Source organism: Macrobrachium rosenbergii, chromosome 53 (genome assembly GCF_040412425.1).
Source record: "Macrobrachium rosenbergii isolate ZJJX-2024 chromosome 53, ASM4041242v1, whole genome shotgun sequence".
NCBI classification, from domain to species: domain Eukaryota; kingdom Metazoa; phylum Arthropoda; class Malacostraca; order Decapoda; family Palaemonidae; genus Macrobrachium; species Macrobrachium rosenbergii.
In genome coordinates, this window is record NC_089793.1 from 49,224,781 (window position 1) to 49,242,889 (window position 18,109).

The window sequence follows — 18,109 nt, forward strand, 5'->3', positions numbered from 1 at the left end:
CGGAGAGTCGAACGCTGGGCCAACAGCATGCCAGTCGAAAGCTCTACCACCCCTCCAAAGAAGAATTGAGTGAAGTAATAAAACGAAGGTATGGAGAAGATTGGCTTAAATTTTACACCTTTAAATAATATATCTTGAAGAAGAAATACACAATTTGAGGGCTTTTCCACAGACTGAACCAGCAAAAGCTAATACATTAACAACAGTATCTGCTTTTGCAATCTGTGAGAGAAAAAAAAAAAACATCGGTAAGGCTTAAAGAAAATACGGACTAAGTCAAGGTAAACCAGGTTAGAGGATGTGCACTTTGCAGAGGCAATCATGTATGGACACACTGTAAATCCTAAGTAACCAGAGGAGGAAAGATAGGACGGCTTAGAACTCTTGGCCTCTGTTTCATATGTGCATCCAATAAACATTTCAGTTCCGACTGTGACAGGCAAGGTTGTAACAACTGCTGCACTGTTAGACATCATAGTGCAAAAATGTAATCAAAACCAACCAAATAAGTCTAAGGTAGGTGTGGTGCAAGCTAGAACACTCTCTCTGACAAATACAGGACAGGGAAATAAGAGGATTAGGAAGTCTATCTTACCTACAGCCACAATAACCCTATAGGGTAAAAATGGTTGCACTGTGCGAAAGAGCTGGTTGTTGGACACCTATGCTGAGAGATCATTTATAAAGAAATCTGCTCTTGAGGGACTCCACTATAAGAGAAGGGGAGTTGAAAATATATCATTGAGAGGTTACTTAACTTCTACACCAGTTAAGGAGTATGAAATGGTGAACATCGCTGCACCTCACTGGGGTAGATTAATAAATATAAAGATTTTGATCTACCTGTAGAGAAACAATCACCCATAGAATTATTAATAAGGGTTGACAATGTGTACAACATTCTGCATGCAGGGTTAAGAAAATTTGAAGATTTAGCATTGCTACCAACCATATTAACCGGAACCTGTAGTTCTCTTCCAACCAACCATATTTGGTTACGTAGTAACTGGAACCTGTAGTTCTCTTCCCACCAAGAAGACTCATGTTTCCATCTTAAAACTGCCAGTGGAAACCGACGACATAACTGTGGCTGAAGGGGCTACTCATTTAAATAATCCAAGGGAAGATCTTGAAACTTTATGGAGTTTAGATCATTTAAGGCAATGACTGCAGTGAGATAACGGAACAGGAATGGGAAGTATTAGAGAACTTTGAGAGTACTGTAACCTATTCTGAAATTGACAAACAGTATGTTGTGGCATTGCTTTGGAAAGGCAATAAAAGGAGATTAACTTCCAACTTTGTTGGCTTTGAACAGATTAAATCAACAGTGTGTCAAGTTTCAGAAGGACTCTCAGTATCTGAAACATTACCAGAAAATTTCAAGCCTAAAGTCAGAGAACTACAGAAATGAGGTAAGAGACTCAAGAATATGAGATTAAATTGTGATTAGACGTTTGTCTTTAATCAGTACAATTTATCTATGTATATATATATATATATATTATATATATATATATATATATATATATATATATATATATATATATATATATATATATACACATATATAAATATATACAGTACATATACAGTGACCCCTCGCTACTTCGCTATTCGATTATCGCAAATTCACGACTTCGCGGAGTTTTTAATATATATTAATGGAAAATATAGCGCGGATTTTCTGGAGAAAAATTGCGATATATGAACACCCAAAATTTCTCATTAAATCCATTAAAATATTAATAACAAATAGTAATTCCTAGTCTAAGAACAACAAAACAAGCGTAAAATTGCAAAAAAACACATATTTGCACTTGTAACTCCTAACAAAGAAAAAAAAAAAACATCTGGAAAGTGATGCCTATACAGTTATCCCTCGCCATATCGCAGTTCACTCATCACGGTCTCACTGCATCGCGGATTTTTAAATTTTATACATCTAAATTTGTATCGTGGATTTTTCGCTGTATCGCTGGATTTTGCGGTATTTATTATTTGTATTTTTTGTGGTAAAATAAGCATTTTCTAGCATAAAACTTTTATTTTCATGACTAAATACATTTTTTGATAACAAAAATGATTTACTAATTTTTGAATATTAATATTAAAATGTAAACAGCATAAAATATATAGAATGCTAAATTAAAATCCCACAAAATCACAAAACAGCTTACCAATGTATGTACATCAGCACCCCAGTTCAACCTCTCTCTCTCTCTCTCTCTCTCTCTCTCTCTCTCTCTCTCTCTCTCTCTCTCTCTCTCTCTCTCTCTCTCTCTCTCAGGATGCATATCTTTTAATGAAAAAAAAAACAGCAAAATTTCAAGAAAACTTTATTTCACTTGCAGAATAAACAATATTGATCTATTATTATTGTAACACTGTATAAGTATAAAAACCATTGTCCCGACACCTGTAAGTGCTTTTACTGTAGGTGCATGATGCCACATTTTTTTCTTTCTCTGATTTACTGAACTGTGCTTCAGTACAAGTTTAGTAGTTGAATCTATGATTATCACACATATAACAGTACACAAGAGAATATCTTATCACTGTTGATGTTTCATCTTTAATCACTGTAAAAATAATTAAAATCCGAATTTCATACGTAAGCAACTCAAGGATACTGTATACTCTCTCATCCCCAGCTTGTCAAGTCAAGACTTAGTCTCGTCCGAAGCTGTAGTACACACCAGTTCTCTCTCTCTCTCTCTCCCTCTCTCAATGAAATATGAATTACTGTATCATAAACTTTTATGTACAAAATTAAAAATAATTTCATTGATAAATTTGTTTCTTTTAGCAACTAAAAAATTATTTTCCTAATTCTTTCGGTAGTAGTGAGCAGCTTCAGTCAGCTGATTCTCAGAACGTAAACATTACAAATATGGGACGATCTTTTTTTTTTTTATGCACATTACGGTGATAACAGATCAAAATAGTAATACAGTGTTTCAGTGCATAGGAAGTGTTTATAACACTATGGGAAAGGCTAATAGTGTGGGAAAGGTTTATAAGAGTGTGGGGAGGGTTTATAAAGCCTTTTAATATATATGTATACAGTAAATAATAAAATAAATACAAGGTCGCTACTTCATTAAATAAATAAATATGCTGTTTGTACTTCGCGGAATTTCAGTTATCGCGGCTGGTCTTGGAACCTATATATATATATATATATATATATATATATATATATATATATATATATATATATATATATATATATATATATATATATATATATATATATATATATATATGTATATATATATAAATAAAGATAAAATCATTCTGAAGGAAACGGAAACATTGGAGTGCTGCGAGGCTTTTCGACACTAGTCCTTTACTAGTGTCGAAAGGCCTCCAGCAGCACTCGTGTTTCCTGCTTCCTTCGTGATTTTATCTTTATTTATATATTCATCACGTTCCATATTTTCGTGATTCAGTTATACATATAAATATCTATATGTATGTATGTGTGTGTGTATATATATATATATATATATATATATATATATATATATATATATATATATATATATATATATATATATATATATATATATATATATATATATATATATATTCTATTAATACAAATCTCAAAAAATGTTGTGCGAATCCTTGTAATTACGAAGAGAGTGTTATCTTTCCTTGAGTTTTGAAACTCAAATTTGAAACATTACGCCCTCTGAGCTTATACACCGGATCCAAAGTCAAATTAAGCCTCGTTTGTTACTCGAACACATCCAAATGTAAAAAAAAAATAAATAAAATAGACCTGTGAAGACCTGGAAAAGAGAAACAAAGCAAGATTTCCGCACCCCAACAACAAGTAAAAAATGCGCCGAAGTTCTTTGGATCAATCGAGTTTTCTGTAGCGTATAATCAAGGCCACCGAAAATAGATCTATCTTTCGGTGGTCTCGGTATAATGCTGTATGAGCCGCGGCCCATGAAACTTTATGCACGGCCCGGCTGTGTCCTTTTCCTATATCGTTGCCAGATGCACGATCATGGCTCTCTTTAACATTAAATAAAATAAAAACTACTGAGGCTGGAGAGCTGCAATTTTGATGGTTGGAGGGTGGATGATCAACATAGCAATTTACAGCCCTCTAGCCTCAGTAGTTTTTAAGATCTGAGGGCCGACGGACAGACAAAGCCGGCTCAACAGTTTTCTTGTACAGAAAACCAAAAAGGTAAAACTTCTGGGGCAAAAGTTGTTATTTCCTAAAATAATGAAGAGTTCAAAATCTGATGCTAACCTCTCGTCAAAAGTTCCTGGAAATAAACAAAAATGATCAGAAATAACTTCATGCGTCCACATCAGACGGAAACATCCACTTGCAACAAATTTTAGTGTTTCCACAAAATGCTGACGTTCACATTTCAGGTAAAAAGCGACCAGTAGATTCTACGTGCATATCTATGCCAGCCTAAGCAGCAGTAAACGATTAAATACTTGGCTATGATGTGAATTCGACAGATATAAGTGCATATGAGCGGGAATAGACTTCTACCTTTCTTTGTGGCCAGGTAATTATCAATACCTCGTTCTGATATCCCGGACGCGAGTCCGAATCCCGGCCGGGAATCAGAACATCTTTATTTTTTTTTCATTTGGATCCAGGCTTATTAGTGAATTGTTTCTAAAGTATGAAGAAATCAAGAAGTTAAGAGGGCATTGTGGTTAATAAAAATCACAAACGGATCTGGTAAAAAGTAATCAGTAGATCCTAACTACAGATTTCTCATGTTTGAAGTGAAATTAGGGAATTTCATTTAGTGATTCAGTTTTGAGGGCAAAATTAACTGGTTTCAGATCAGTAACTGGTCATTCTTACTTCAAGATTTGAAGGTCCTGGGTGATATTCTTTTCGACTTTACTCACAAACTATGGTATAATGATGGGGTTCTTGACCGGCGGTATCCGTACCCCTTGGGGGTATGGGAACCAAATGCTGGGGCTATGGGACTCGATCTCTGGGTACTGGTATTTATTTTATTTAATGTATTAATTTATACTTGGGTAGAATGTTATTTCGACAGTCAAGTGAAGGGGGTATGGGACCATATTGGACAATCCATTGGGGGTGTGGAATCATCGAAAGGTTAAGAACCCCTGGTATAATCCATCGAAGGAGCCTCGATGGCTCAGTCGGTTACAGCAGCAGCTTCGGACTTCGTAGAGGTCTGTGGCGCGGGTTCAAATCTGCAGCCGACTGATCAGAGAGGCAGACACTTTGCTATCCGTGTAGACATCCCGGGATTATATATGTAATCAACGGATAGGTTTGCTTAAAAAGCAAATGGGTGTTACAGACTAAATACACACACAAAACAAAGCCACTACAACACCTTCTAAAAACATAACAAACATCTCACACGTCTCGAACTCTCGCCCTACCCGCGCAACAACTTCTCGCTGCTGGGAAGAAAGGGCGTTGGGTCGGGTATGATACATGAAACATACGCTACCGGGGTCTAAGCGATGTCAGGCAGGGCAGCCGATCGAGACTACAGGTCTACCCCAAAGCCAAATCAAAAGTCCTTCAAAAGAAGGCATCGTGCTTACCCCATACAAAAATGGGAAAAAAGCACGTTAAAAGAAGAAGAAGAAGTATAATCCATCGAATATGGCAAGTCCCTGGGTTGACTGCTGGACAATAGATAGATATCTGTCAATTTCCTGTTAACCAGACAAGACCGATGGTACGTGTTTTAATTCTAGGATATATATAATCAGCTCAGTGGTCTGGTAAAACTAAGCTATACTTACTTCAGAATGGATGAACTGATGGAATTACCTAAGCAACGATATCGTGACAGTTTGCCACTGGATTTCGTCTGGGAAGGGTCTCAAACGCCCTTATCATTTATAGGCCTAATTTCATTGTAAACCCTTCAACGCTATATGTAGGCCGTTATAATCCAAATCATATCATACAAATTTAAAATAATATTTCCATGTGATACAGACGATAGGCCTTGGTCAATGTCCTGCCTTTTTATGATAGGTGTAACTATAATGAAAGCAATCTTCACCTTCAACCAACCCCCACGTTCTAATTTAAACACATTCATTAATATTGTACGAGAATATACGGGTTTTTTTTTATAACAAAAATTTTGACTTTACTTCTTTACTATTATTAAGTGTATTGTTCTTCCAGGCCCTCATCATGTTAAGAAAAAACAAGTAAAAAATACGTCGAAGTTTCTCCGGCGCAATCGAGTTTTCTGTACAACCACTACAGCGTATAATCAAGGCCACCGAAAACAGATCTATCTTTCGGTGGTCACGGGAAAATGCTGTATGAGCTGCGGTCCATGAAACTTTAACCACGGCCCGCTGGTGGCCTATCCTATACTATTGCCAGAGGCACGATTATGGCTAACTTTAACATTAAATAAAATAAAAACTACTTAGGCTTGAGGGCTGCAATTTGGTATGTTTGATGATTGGAGGGTGGATGATCAACATACCAATTTGCAGCCCTCTAGCCTCAGTAGTTTTTCAGATCTGATGACGGACAGAAAAGTGCGGGCAGAATAAAGTGCGGACGGACAGACAAAGCCGTCACAATAATTTTCTTTTATCGACAACTAAAAAGTGGCAAAACACTTTCAACTAGTGACACATATACTTTAGGGGACGTTTTTAACGTAACATAATAAATTACAACTCATTATCTTAACAACCACATCGATTCATTAACGTAGCATTACAGTACAGTAAGTATAAAGTTACACGAATCGGTAGACCCGGACAATTAGCACCCGTGGATAATGTAAGGCAAATGGTTATTTATTGTTTTGAATAAATACACGTTGATAAAAGATGGAAACGAAAATATATCATACTAATCTATAACTATAAACAATCATTTTATTTTCCTAAATGACAGCAATACTTTTCCTTACTGTACAGGTTCGAAATGAATGGTAGCCATTTGGTGATGACGTAACAAAACCATTCCCTTGGGTTGTTGTAGTTGCCAGGTGTCTGTGTAAGTGACGGATGAGAGAGAGAGAGAGAGAGAGAGAGAGAGAGAGAGAGAGAGAGAGAGAGAGAGACTCATTGCAGACAATATCCCAGTCGACCTCTTCCACCCGGTTTTAGTTGGGAAAACGACCGACTTCATAACAAAATACGCCATCGTAAGGTCACGAAGCAGTCAATGAGGAAATTCGCATTGGAACGGATAAAAGCATCATCGTGCATCTTGCACGTCAAGTTGGGCCAGCAAAAGTTTAGGAAATCCAACTGTGTTTATCGTAATATCCAACTTTATTGATTTCGAACAAATATGCCCCTACCAAGTGTGTTCCTTTTGTTTTGTCTTTCTTGTAACTCTTCCAAAAAACGAACATGCAGTGGTATCATAAATTATGATCAAAATTCACGTAAATTAAATGGTTTCTATAAGTGAAATAACGTTTTATTGATATTTTGCTGTGTTTTTTCGTTACCCACCATCGCGAATAATTTGCACTTTTAAAGCATTTTGCTATGCCAACTCTGTTATGGGATATTGTATACTAAATTTAAGACTTTTTAACAATATATTTATAGAATAAGTCGATTTATATTCAAAAAAATAATAACGGTTAGGTTTACACTGGTAGTGATATATGGCAACAATTCCTTTCAGTAGTGGTGGCAGGGAAGCTGGAACTTCGTCGGGTTCCTCAAATTTTAGGCCCTGTAGGTTTTCAATTGATTTATTGACATAATAAACAATTATATTATTAAATTATGATCAAAATTCGCTTAAATTCTCATGAAAAATCGATGCTATATGGGATTTGGACTTATTGTTGTAGGTTACTCATATGTCTGATAGTGCCTGGAAGAAAAAAGGTGGAGCATCAGGTGAAAAATTAGAATTGACCCATAAAGCACTGAAGGAAAAGGTGGTGGAACAGGTAAAAATGAAAATTTGTTTTGTCTGTGTTTTTTGTCTGTCACGAGGTATGGATTTGATTTTGATGTATAAACCTTCCTGGGGTCACAAAGGGGCCGAGTTCCAGATTTTCTCTGCTTCTGTCAAGCAGTTTGGATTTCTATAGAATCCAAACATACGAACATTCATTTATACATACATATATATATATATATATATATATATATATATATATATATATATATATATATATATATATATATATATATATATATATATATATATATATATATATATATATATATATATATATATATATATATATATATATATATATATATATATACTTGTGCATTAGCCCATATCAGACTGGCTAGCATCAGTCAAACCCTTAATTTATAGGGATTGGCAAAATGATTGGACAAATATACCCCCTAAAAACAAACTAAAACAAATTAAGAACGAAGTTAAAAAGTGGCATTCTTCTACCCAAAAGCAAAGAATTAATGAGATTATTTTAACAAGACTCAGAATAGGACACTCCAGACTCACACATGGTCATCTGATGCCAACTCCGCACACAAACCCAATAACTTGTGAAAGATGTAACATCCCAATAACAATCAAACATATCTTGATTGACTGTCCCAGATGGCATCATGAAAGAAATGCTTATTTACAAAATAAATCAATAAAGGCTATTCTAGCAGAAGGTAATAACTTTTCAATTAATAAAATCATTCTCTTCTTAAACAAAATTAAATTGATAAGTAAAATATAATTTTCCCCCTTTTTTTCCCTCCATTTTTTTTCTCATGATTATTTTATTCCCCCCTTTCCTTTCTTTCCTTTTCTTTTTTTCCTTTTCTTTTTTCTCCTTTTTTCCTTGTTTTATTATATATTTATTTATTTAACTACTTAATTTTTTATGTACTCTTTCCCCCCTTTTTTTCCCAGCAAGAGAAGAACCCTAAAAGAGTTCAGAGGTCTGGTTAAACAAATCATTTATAACTAACTAACTTGTGCATTAGTACCCACACACCTATTGTAAATTTTATAAAGTGCTTGTAAAATTGGCACTTTTGACTCTCACTTGGACCCTGGGATCGAGTATATATATATATATATATATATATATATATATATATATATATATATATATATATATATATATATATATATATATATATATATATATATATGTGTATATATATATATATATATATATATATATATATATATATATATATATATATATATATATATATATATATATATATATATATATATATATATATATATATATATATATATATATATATATATATATATATATATATATATATATATATATATATACATATATATATATATATATGGCATATATAATATATATATATATATATATATATATATATATATATATATATTATATATATATATGTACATATATGTATGAGTGTGTGTGAGTGTGTTTGATTTTAAATCATGAAAAAGGTAAAAACATGACATTATGCAAACAAAGTCACAGCCATGTCTTGCTAATAAGACGAAAGTACTTAGCATTTCAATTCTGTAACTTTGTTTTTATATAATAAATATATATATATATATATATATATATATATATATATATATATATATATATATATAAAAAGTGAAATAATTGAGATGCTAGGTACTTTTGTCTTATATATATATATATATATATATATATATATATATATATATATATATATATATATATATATATATATATATATATATATATATATATATATATATATATATATATATATATATATATATATATATATATATAATGAAGACAGGAGCTGAGACTTAGACAACAGGCAAACTGGAGTAACAGAAAGGCGTTCTTTCTTCTTTATCCATTTATTATGACGCCGACGTTTCGTATCTCTTGATACATCTTCCAGGCTGAAGAAGCGATGAACTTAAACAGTAATTGTGTATGCTGTAAACACATTATATACTTAACACCAAGTTAAAGGACAATTAAAAAGAAAAAAAGGACATCCTTAAAAACACTTGAAAGATATTTAAAAAAGTATTTAAAAAGGAATAGAACAGCAGAAGAAGGCCAGGGCCAATACAAAAAAAAAAAACAAAAAACAAAAGACACCTACCCACACCGGTGGTGTAAAGCAAAGTGGCACAGACAAGCAATGCAAGGAGGGGAGAGAAGGGGGGGGGAGTATAAACAAAGAAGTTACAGCAGGTAGTTAAGCGATGAACAGCTGGGTGGAAGTTGATTGGTGATTAAGGGCATGGACAGTTAATTTAATCATAATGGAATCAAGTGTGGTTAACTCTTCCACGTATCGGGTTCTCCCCACAATACTAAAATCCTTATCATCTACATGTGTCTTACAAATTTTGCTGTGATTCCTTACATTGGACTGCTCGGGATTGGATAATCGACAGCCTGTTCTAAAACTAACTCCTTGATGAGAGGAGATTCGGACTTTTAGCAGCCTCCTGGTACAACCAATGTAAGTGCCAAGACCACATCTAAGACCATTATATTTATAAATCACACCGGAAGTAAACAAGGGGCTAACCTTGTCCTTGACCTAGAAAAGAGATGCAATGGTTCGTGGGTTTATTGGGATTAACTTATGACTGAGAGTGGCTAATTTTCCGTTGAGTAGCCTGATACATTTTTTCCGAAATCTATTGTCATGTAAAAAAAGGAAATCTTGCATACAAACATAATTTGGGGGCACTATGGACTAAAGGTGGAGGGTTAAGTTTCAAATTAAGCAGTTTGTTGAGAGCTCTTTGGACAATCACTGATGAGCAGTAATTATTCTTAAAATAATCATTGAGGATAATCACCTCAGCATGAAATGCGGATCAACTTGAGGTCAGATTAATGGCTCTATGAAGGAGAGTGGTCAAGGAATTCATTTTAAAATTGTAAAAACATGAGCTTTAAAAATTCGTTCCAAGGCCAGTAAAAGTGTTCTTCCTATAAATACCTGTATGGAAGCCAGTTCCATCCTTAGTTACCTTTATGTCCAGGAAGGGGAGAGAATTATGGGTTTCAGTCTCAATGGTAAATTTAGTGTTCTGGTGCTGCGCATTTAAATGTTCCAAAAATGCGTCAGCATGGTAGTCAAATCTAAAAAGGGCAAATGTATCATCAACGCAACGTTTATAAAAGAGTGGACGGAAATCGGAAGGACATTCATCTATAGCTAGCTCCTCCAGGGAGTTCATAAAGATGTTGGCACAGGTTGGTCCCAAAGGACTGCCCATTGCCATCCCCTCCATTTATTTAAAAACTACCATTAAAAATGAAGGCCGTGTCCAGCACAGCCAATTCTAAAAGTGATTTAAACTGAGTTTTGCTAAATTGATTAAAATAGGAATTATCAGTAGGAAATAACTTCTTTAAAATGATGTCTATGGTCTCAGCTACAGGAACATTTGTGAACAGCGATTCTACGTCAAAACTAACCATGAACAAATCTGCGTCTTGCTTAATGACTTCGTCTTTGAAGGTGGTCGAATTAGTCAAAGTGTATTTATTATTGGTAAGGGGCTGAAGCAATGGGACAAGGAACTTGGCTATTTTATAGCTGAAAGTATTGGAGGAAAGAATGGGTCTAAGGGGAATTCCGTCCTTGTGTATTTTGGGCAGTCCATACATAACTCCGTATGTAGATCCAGTCACCAGGAGGTCTTGATAAGTATTGTCATCCATTGTTTTGTTGTGTTTAAGTGTTCTAAGGAATCTGTTAATTTTGTCTTCTGGTTTGGTAATGTTGTAAAGGTCAGGTTCGCCAACTTTAGTAAATTTCGACGTGTCACATAAAATGTCATTCAGTTTCTGTTTGTAGCTGGACCTATCAAGAATTACTGTGTCTTTGCCCTTGTCTGGACGAGTGATTATCATATTTTCGTCTTTTGCTAGGTCTCTAAGAATATCGTGGTCTTTTTTGGTAAAGAAAAGGGCCCATCTATGTTTAAGATTGTTGAAGGTATTGTGGGCAACGGCTGAAAATTGCGACCTCAAAAATTCTACATTGTTACAGAAAGGAAGTCTCAGAAAGAACTGTTGGTAGTTTGGTCGCTAGTTCGGGAGACCAAAGTCCGGTCCAAATGATAATAGAAACTCTTCTCTCTTTGATAGGGTGTGCTTGGAAAAATTAAATATAGAATGCAAGATTTCCTTTTTTACATGACAGTAGATTTCGGAAAAAATGTATCAGGCTGTTCAACGGACAGTTACCCGCTCTCAGTCATAAGTTAATCCCAATAAACCCACGAACCATTGCATCTCTTTTCCATGTCAAGGACAGGGTTAGCCCCTTGTTTACTTCCGGTGTGATTTTATAAATATAATTGTCTTAGATGTGATCTTGGCACTTACATTGGTTGTACCAGGAGGCTGCTAAAAGTCCGAATCTCCTCTCATCAAGGAGTTAGTTTTAGAACAGGCTGTCGATTATCCAATCCCGAGCAGTCCAATGTAAGGAATCACAGCAAAATTTGTAAGACACATGTAGATGATAAGGATTTTAATATTGTGGGGAGAACCCGATACATAGAAGAATTAACCACACTTGAATCCATTACGATTAAATTAACTGTCCCTGCCCTTAATCACCAATCAACTTCCATCAGCTGTTCATTGCTTAACGTGCCTGCTGTAACCTCTTTGTTTATACTCCCCCCCCCCACCTCTCTCCCCACCTTGCATTGCTTGTCTGTGCCACTTTGCTTTACACTACCGGTGTGGGTAGGTGTCTTTTGTTTTTTTTTTTTGTTTTTTTTTGTATTGGCCCTGGCCTTCTTCTGCTGTTCTGTTCCTTTTTAAATACTTTTTTAAATATCTTTCAAGTGTTTTTAAGGATGTCCTTTTTTTCTTTTTAATTGTCCTTTAACATGGTGTTAAGTATATAATGTGTTTACAGCATACACAATTACTGTTTAAGTTCATCGCTTTTTCAGCCTGGAAGACGTATCAAGAGATACGAAACGTCGGCGTCATAATAAATGGATACTCCAATTTGCCTATATATGTATGTATATATATATATATATATATATATATATATATATATATATATATATATATGTGTGTGTGTGTGTGTGTGTGTGTGTGTGTGTAGATAGATAGATAGATAGATTTTTAGATATATATTCTAGCTGACCAACCAAGTGCTGCCCAGAAAAACTCTGAATGACATTCAGTAAACTAGCTCTCCCTCTCTTCTGCTTTCTCCTCCCTAAAACCTGCTCTTCTCTCTCTCCTTCTCCCCTCACTCTCTTTCTCACTCTCTCCTAACATACCCATTCACTATTATAGAGTTCAAAAGCCTAAGGCCGTGTATTCACAATCAAGCTTACCTGTCATTTCTTCTGTCAGTTCATCAATACTGCCATTAAAGCTTACATGTAGACAGCAGTTTGTGGGTGGAGACAGTCCACTCACCATAACGGATGAAATTATGGTATTACCTAAAAATCTTCCGACCGACTGACAGCTAATTGCACGTGTGGACAGGTTGGCACTAATTTAATGACAGTTTGCTGCTGTATTTCACCTGGGATGCATCTCAGACACTGATCAGAATATGAATAAATTATGTATAGGCATTATTCATTTCACTGTTAGACCTTTCAACGCTATTTGTAGGCTGTTATAAGCCCAAATCATACAATAAAAATGTAAAAATATATTTCCATGTGAGAGACAATTGGTATAGGCCTAGGCCAATGATGTCTTTGAGTTAAAAACCTTTCTGGGGTGACACAGAGACCTTGTGTAAAGTTTTGTCTGGGTCTGCCAAGTGGTTTGAATTTCTACAGAAGCTAAACAAATACACAAACATTCATTTATTTATATATATATATATATATATATATATATATATATATATATATATATATATATATATACACACACACACACACACACACATATATATATATATATATATATATATATATATATATATATATATATATATGTGTGTGTGTGTGTGTGTGTGTGTGTGTGTGTTTGTATGTATACTTTTGTTTTTAATGGTCTTGTACATATTTATGCACTGGATACACTTCAGATTTACTATGATTTTTCTGTAGAAATGAGTTTTGTTTCCAATTACAGGTGAGCGGCGTGATGGTGTCCAGCGCCGAGGGATCTTTATTTGTGCGGGAAGAGCAGAGATACCGACGGTGTCTTCTTCAGCAACAGGGACTCGTAGGTGATAGACACATGACGCAGCAGTTGGAAAAGGGAAAGGCCCAGGATATACTGGAGTGTTACCCCTACAACATTCACTTTAGTGAGTTTTTTATTATAAACATAAAACGACTGAATGGGCACTGGTTTTGATTAGGCTGAGTTTGGAATACACCCACTTTTACATAAGTGTTAATAACTAGCAAATCAGTTATTATCGTCGACATGGTCTGATATCAATTCAAGGCACAGAACGTGAATTCGACAGAAATTCATACCACCCACAGAATCTAACACAACTTATTATCTCATATAACCTGGCGCTGCCCAGGATAACTCTGAATGACAACCCATAAACTTTCTCTCTCTCTCTCTCTCTCTCTCTCTCTCTCTCTCTCTCTCTCTCTCTCTTTCACTTTTTCCATCTTTCCCCTCTTTAACATCCCCTCTACTCTCTCTCTCCCTCTTTCTTCTCCCTAACAACCCCTCTACTCTCACGGTGACAGTGGTTTTATAAATGATGTGATTCCTGAGATTAATATCTGACACATGAAATTAAGGGTTGCTAATTCAAATGACTCGATTATTGTAAAGGTAAAGGTGGTATTTTTAATTATCTCATATACTAAGTTTAATGATACATGCTCCTGACAATAATAGGTAACAAAGAATAACTTAAGGATAAAAAAATCTCTCTCGAATGAAATAACAAAATGCATTTTAGAATGAGTAATAAAAGATAATAGCAGAGCTAATGAAGATGCTATAATTTCCCTCTTGCTTTACAGTGAGCAAAATGGCAATGATCAATATTGCCTTCCAGCTGAAGAATGACTATGCTTTAAGCCCCATAATAATAAGGGTGTGTGTTCTTGTCCCTGATTAAGTGATTTGTAAAAATTTGAAGTAAATTGAAAATGATTCCCTAACAATGATCAAAACCTTGTGCAAATAATAAAAATGGTGCATGCGTGAAATTACATCGCTGTAATGTGTTTGACGGGTCAGTGATTCAAGATGGCTGTCTTGTTATGACAGAGACTCAACACATGGGTAATTGTTTATAAACACAGCTGCAAAGTATTGGCCGGACTCCAAGTGTCGGTCAGGGGAGGAGCTTAAGGTGCCTGGCTCGCTCGCACATTGGTGTGCAACGTGAATGAACTCTACTGGTACTCGTCGCATATACAAAAAATGTAAGCATGCACTAATATTAATGAAAATCTTTCATATTTATGGAGCATAGATTTACTTGTAGTGATCTACCTTGTGCGAGTTGAATTTAAACAGCCATTGGATAAATGATATGCAAATAACACAGCTACTATGCTAAGACTCAGAATTGTGAGAGTGAGCAAGACTTTCTTGTGAAAGAAATCAACTGGCGCCCAGTCTGAGCATCATGTTTAGCAGACGAGAGCTGGCTAACCAGACAGGGCGGCAAATTGCCATTCGTGGTATTTCTGTGCCTCATGGATAAATAAATTCCACCACCTTATTCGAAGGGGAGATTGCATACTTCTCCTCTTGAGGAACATGCACTAAGTTCACCTAGCTATGGTTCACTACTACCTCATGGCTAGTTAATTTCTTGCAAAGATTGCAGACATGCAAACGGCAAGAAACTCTAATTTGATAACTCAAAGTTCTTGACTGAGTGCTCGCTGCCTACACTGTGAAAACTTCACAGCTCTTTATTCATGTGTCACTAAATTTAAATGTTCCGTTGCTACTTGCATTTGCTATCGCTTTCTTAAATACTTGCTGCTTACGTTTTTATAAAAATGTAGCATGCATTAAATTGCTAATTTGAAAGCATGATAGAACACTTTAAACACTGCTTCTAAGACCACGTTGCCATCCGTTTCAGATTCCGGATGCCTTTGAAATTAAAATGTTGCAGATTCTAATCAACTGCTAAAATTGGGGGGGTGGTGATTTCTTGACATTAAATCTAATCCCATTAATTAGCAACATCCTGGCAAGGTCGCCACTGTTACCAATTATGAGGAGATGGACTGTGTTTTTTATTTTAAGTTAATAATCTTGGCCTTACAAAACCCCTCATAAGCCCATAAACTAAAGAAATGCAAGAATAACAAATAAGTGGTAGGTTGCCAAGTGAAAGTAGATCTCTTAACAGTAATTTATTATTTATAATTACAACATGGAAGAAATTACCAAGGAAAATGGGGCACTTTGACTAAATCAATTAACTTTGAATTTACACAACAGCAATGACTGAGTGAAATGGATTATGCGTCACAATTAAGACTACTGGCCACATGCAAGTGGTCCCGTAAGCCAATTAGGCAATATTTCTATCAGCCCCGATAGGTGCAGTTCCTTCAGGCAGTCAGGAACACAGAAGCATGGCTAGGCTGGTAACAGCACTGATAACACTCCTGGAAATGAGACAATGCCAGGTAAGACTAACATTGAGATTACACTCTCTCTATAACTGAATCAATGCAAGAATTGGAGGGAGATCCTTTACGCTACTCACTTGCAAGCAAAGGGCGAGGATTATGTTATGCACTGTCTAGGAATTTACACATTGGGATAGTAGACTCACTGTTCAAGTTGAAGAGGCTAGAGGGAGAGATGATAAAACGAGTCAAAGAAAAAGACACTGGTCAACAAGTTTCCACTCCGGGGCACGTACCTTTGTTGCTTCCTAGGTTTGCATGCACACACAACCTTACCTTGATGTGACCGAATTGGCACTATCAATCCAGTGTGAAAAAGCGTGGGAAGTGTGACTTCCACAGTCACCCCAGCTTGGGTGTGTATGGACAGAGGTCACCCGTACTGAGTATTGACTGGACTAGTCTGAACTGAACTGAACTCAGCGGTGACCCCAGCAATATAAGGTCTCAGTTGTTACTGGGGCCATCACTGTGAGCTACAACATTGGCATGAACATGGGAATTATGAAATAGGTGTGGCCAGGAAAGGTTTGGAAAAACTCAACGAGAGATAAATTGAATCTGAGGATTAAGACAGGGAAATAGCTATCTACCCTGCAACATGGGTCACATAAAAGCCCATCCCTGGAAGAGGGTGAGACTGTTAAGGGCCAAAACTCTCCTGTTGTTCATAGGTCTGTGGGTATGCCTGTCTCCCATACTGTCTGATATTTTCCCCATAAAGTTCTGAAGAGTTGGCAATCTGGTGGTGATATCCATATAAATATATATATACACAATATATATATATATATATATATATATATATATATATATATATATATATATATATATATATATATATATTTTACGTTTTTCCTGGCGATTTAGTTTGAAATATTCTCTGTGAGACAGGTAGCAACAATTTAAGGTAATTTAGCCTTGTGATTCTGACTTCGTGGGTCCAGGAAAACATAAAAAAGAGGATAGCAAAGGGGAATTTCATATGAGCGTAGGGCTCTTGTTACTGAGGGAAATATTACGTAAAACATGTGGGCAAATTTAAAGGAGTGTATTTACATAAATGACATTAGTACGGGAAAGAGGAATGCAAGTAGATTATTGATCCTGAAGGGGATTCCTACGGGATGAATGAAACTGGGGGATTCCAGACACAGTCCAAGAAGCTTCCACGAAATAGGGTCCCTCTGAAATGAGAGATATGCACATTATACGCCAGTAATGAAAATAGACAAAAGAATAATGAATTCGAAGCTGCACTGAGGGTGCCAAGGGGCTTCGATGAATTAATGAGGACTTAGTACTGCCGATGCTAGAGGCGCACGGACATTAGATAAGGGATTTGATGATTAATGGCGCTCAAGTTAAGTAAATGTTACGAGGAAAAAGAGTGACTGAATGAAGGTCTTCCAGAGGACTTTACCGTAGCTTTGGTTCCAGCGCAGAAAGAGATCCGTGGATGACTTGCGATTTCCGAGGGCGAGTTCTTCCATGTGTTAGGATGCAAGGGTAAGGCGATGGGGACTTCTCGAAAAAGGGCAA

The 18,109-nt window shown here is 35.6% G+C and overlaps 1 protein-coding gene across 2 annotated transcripts in view; it reads left to right on the top strand.

Moving 5' to 3' along the window:
* Positions 1 to 18,109, top strand: part of LOC136834442 (uncharacterized) — a 99,859-nt gene that overhangs the window by 14,185 nt on the left and 67,565 nt on the right. For both annotated transcript variants that reach the window (XM_067097040.1, XM_067097041.1), the window contains exon 2: positions 14,064 to 14,241. In XM_067097040.1, coding sequence (XP_066953141.1) covers positions 14,064 to 14,241 — 178 coding nt within the window. The remainder of the gene's footprint in view (positions 1 to 14,063; positions 14,242 to 18,109) is intronic.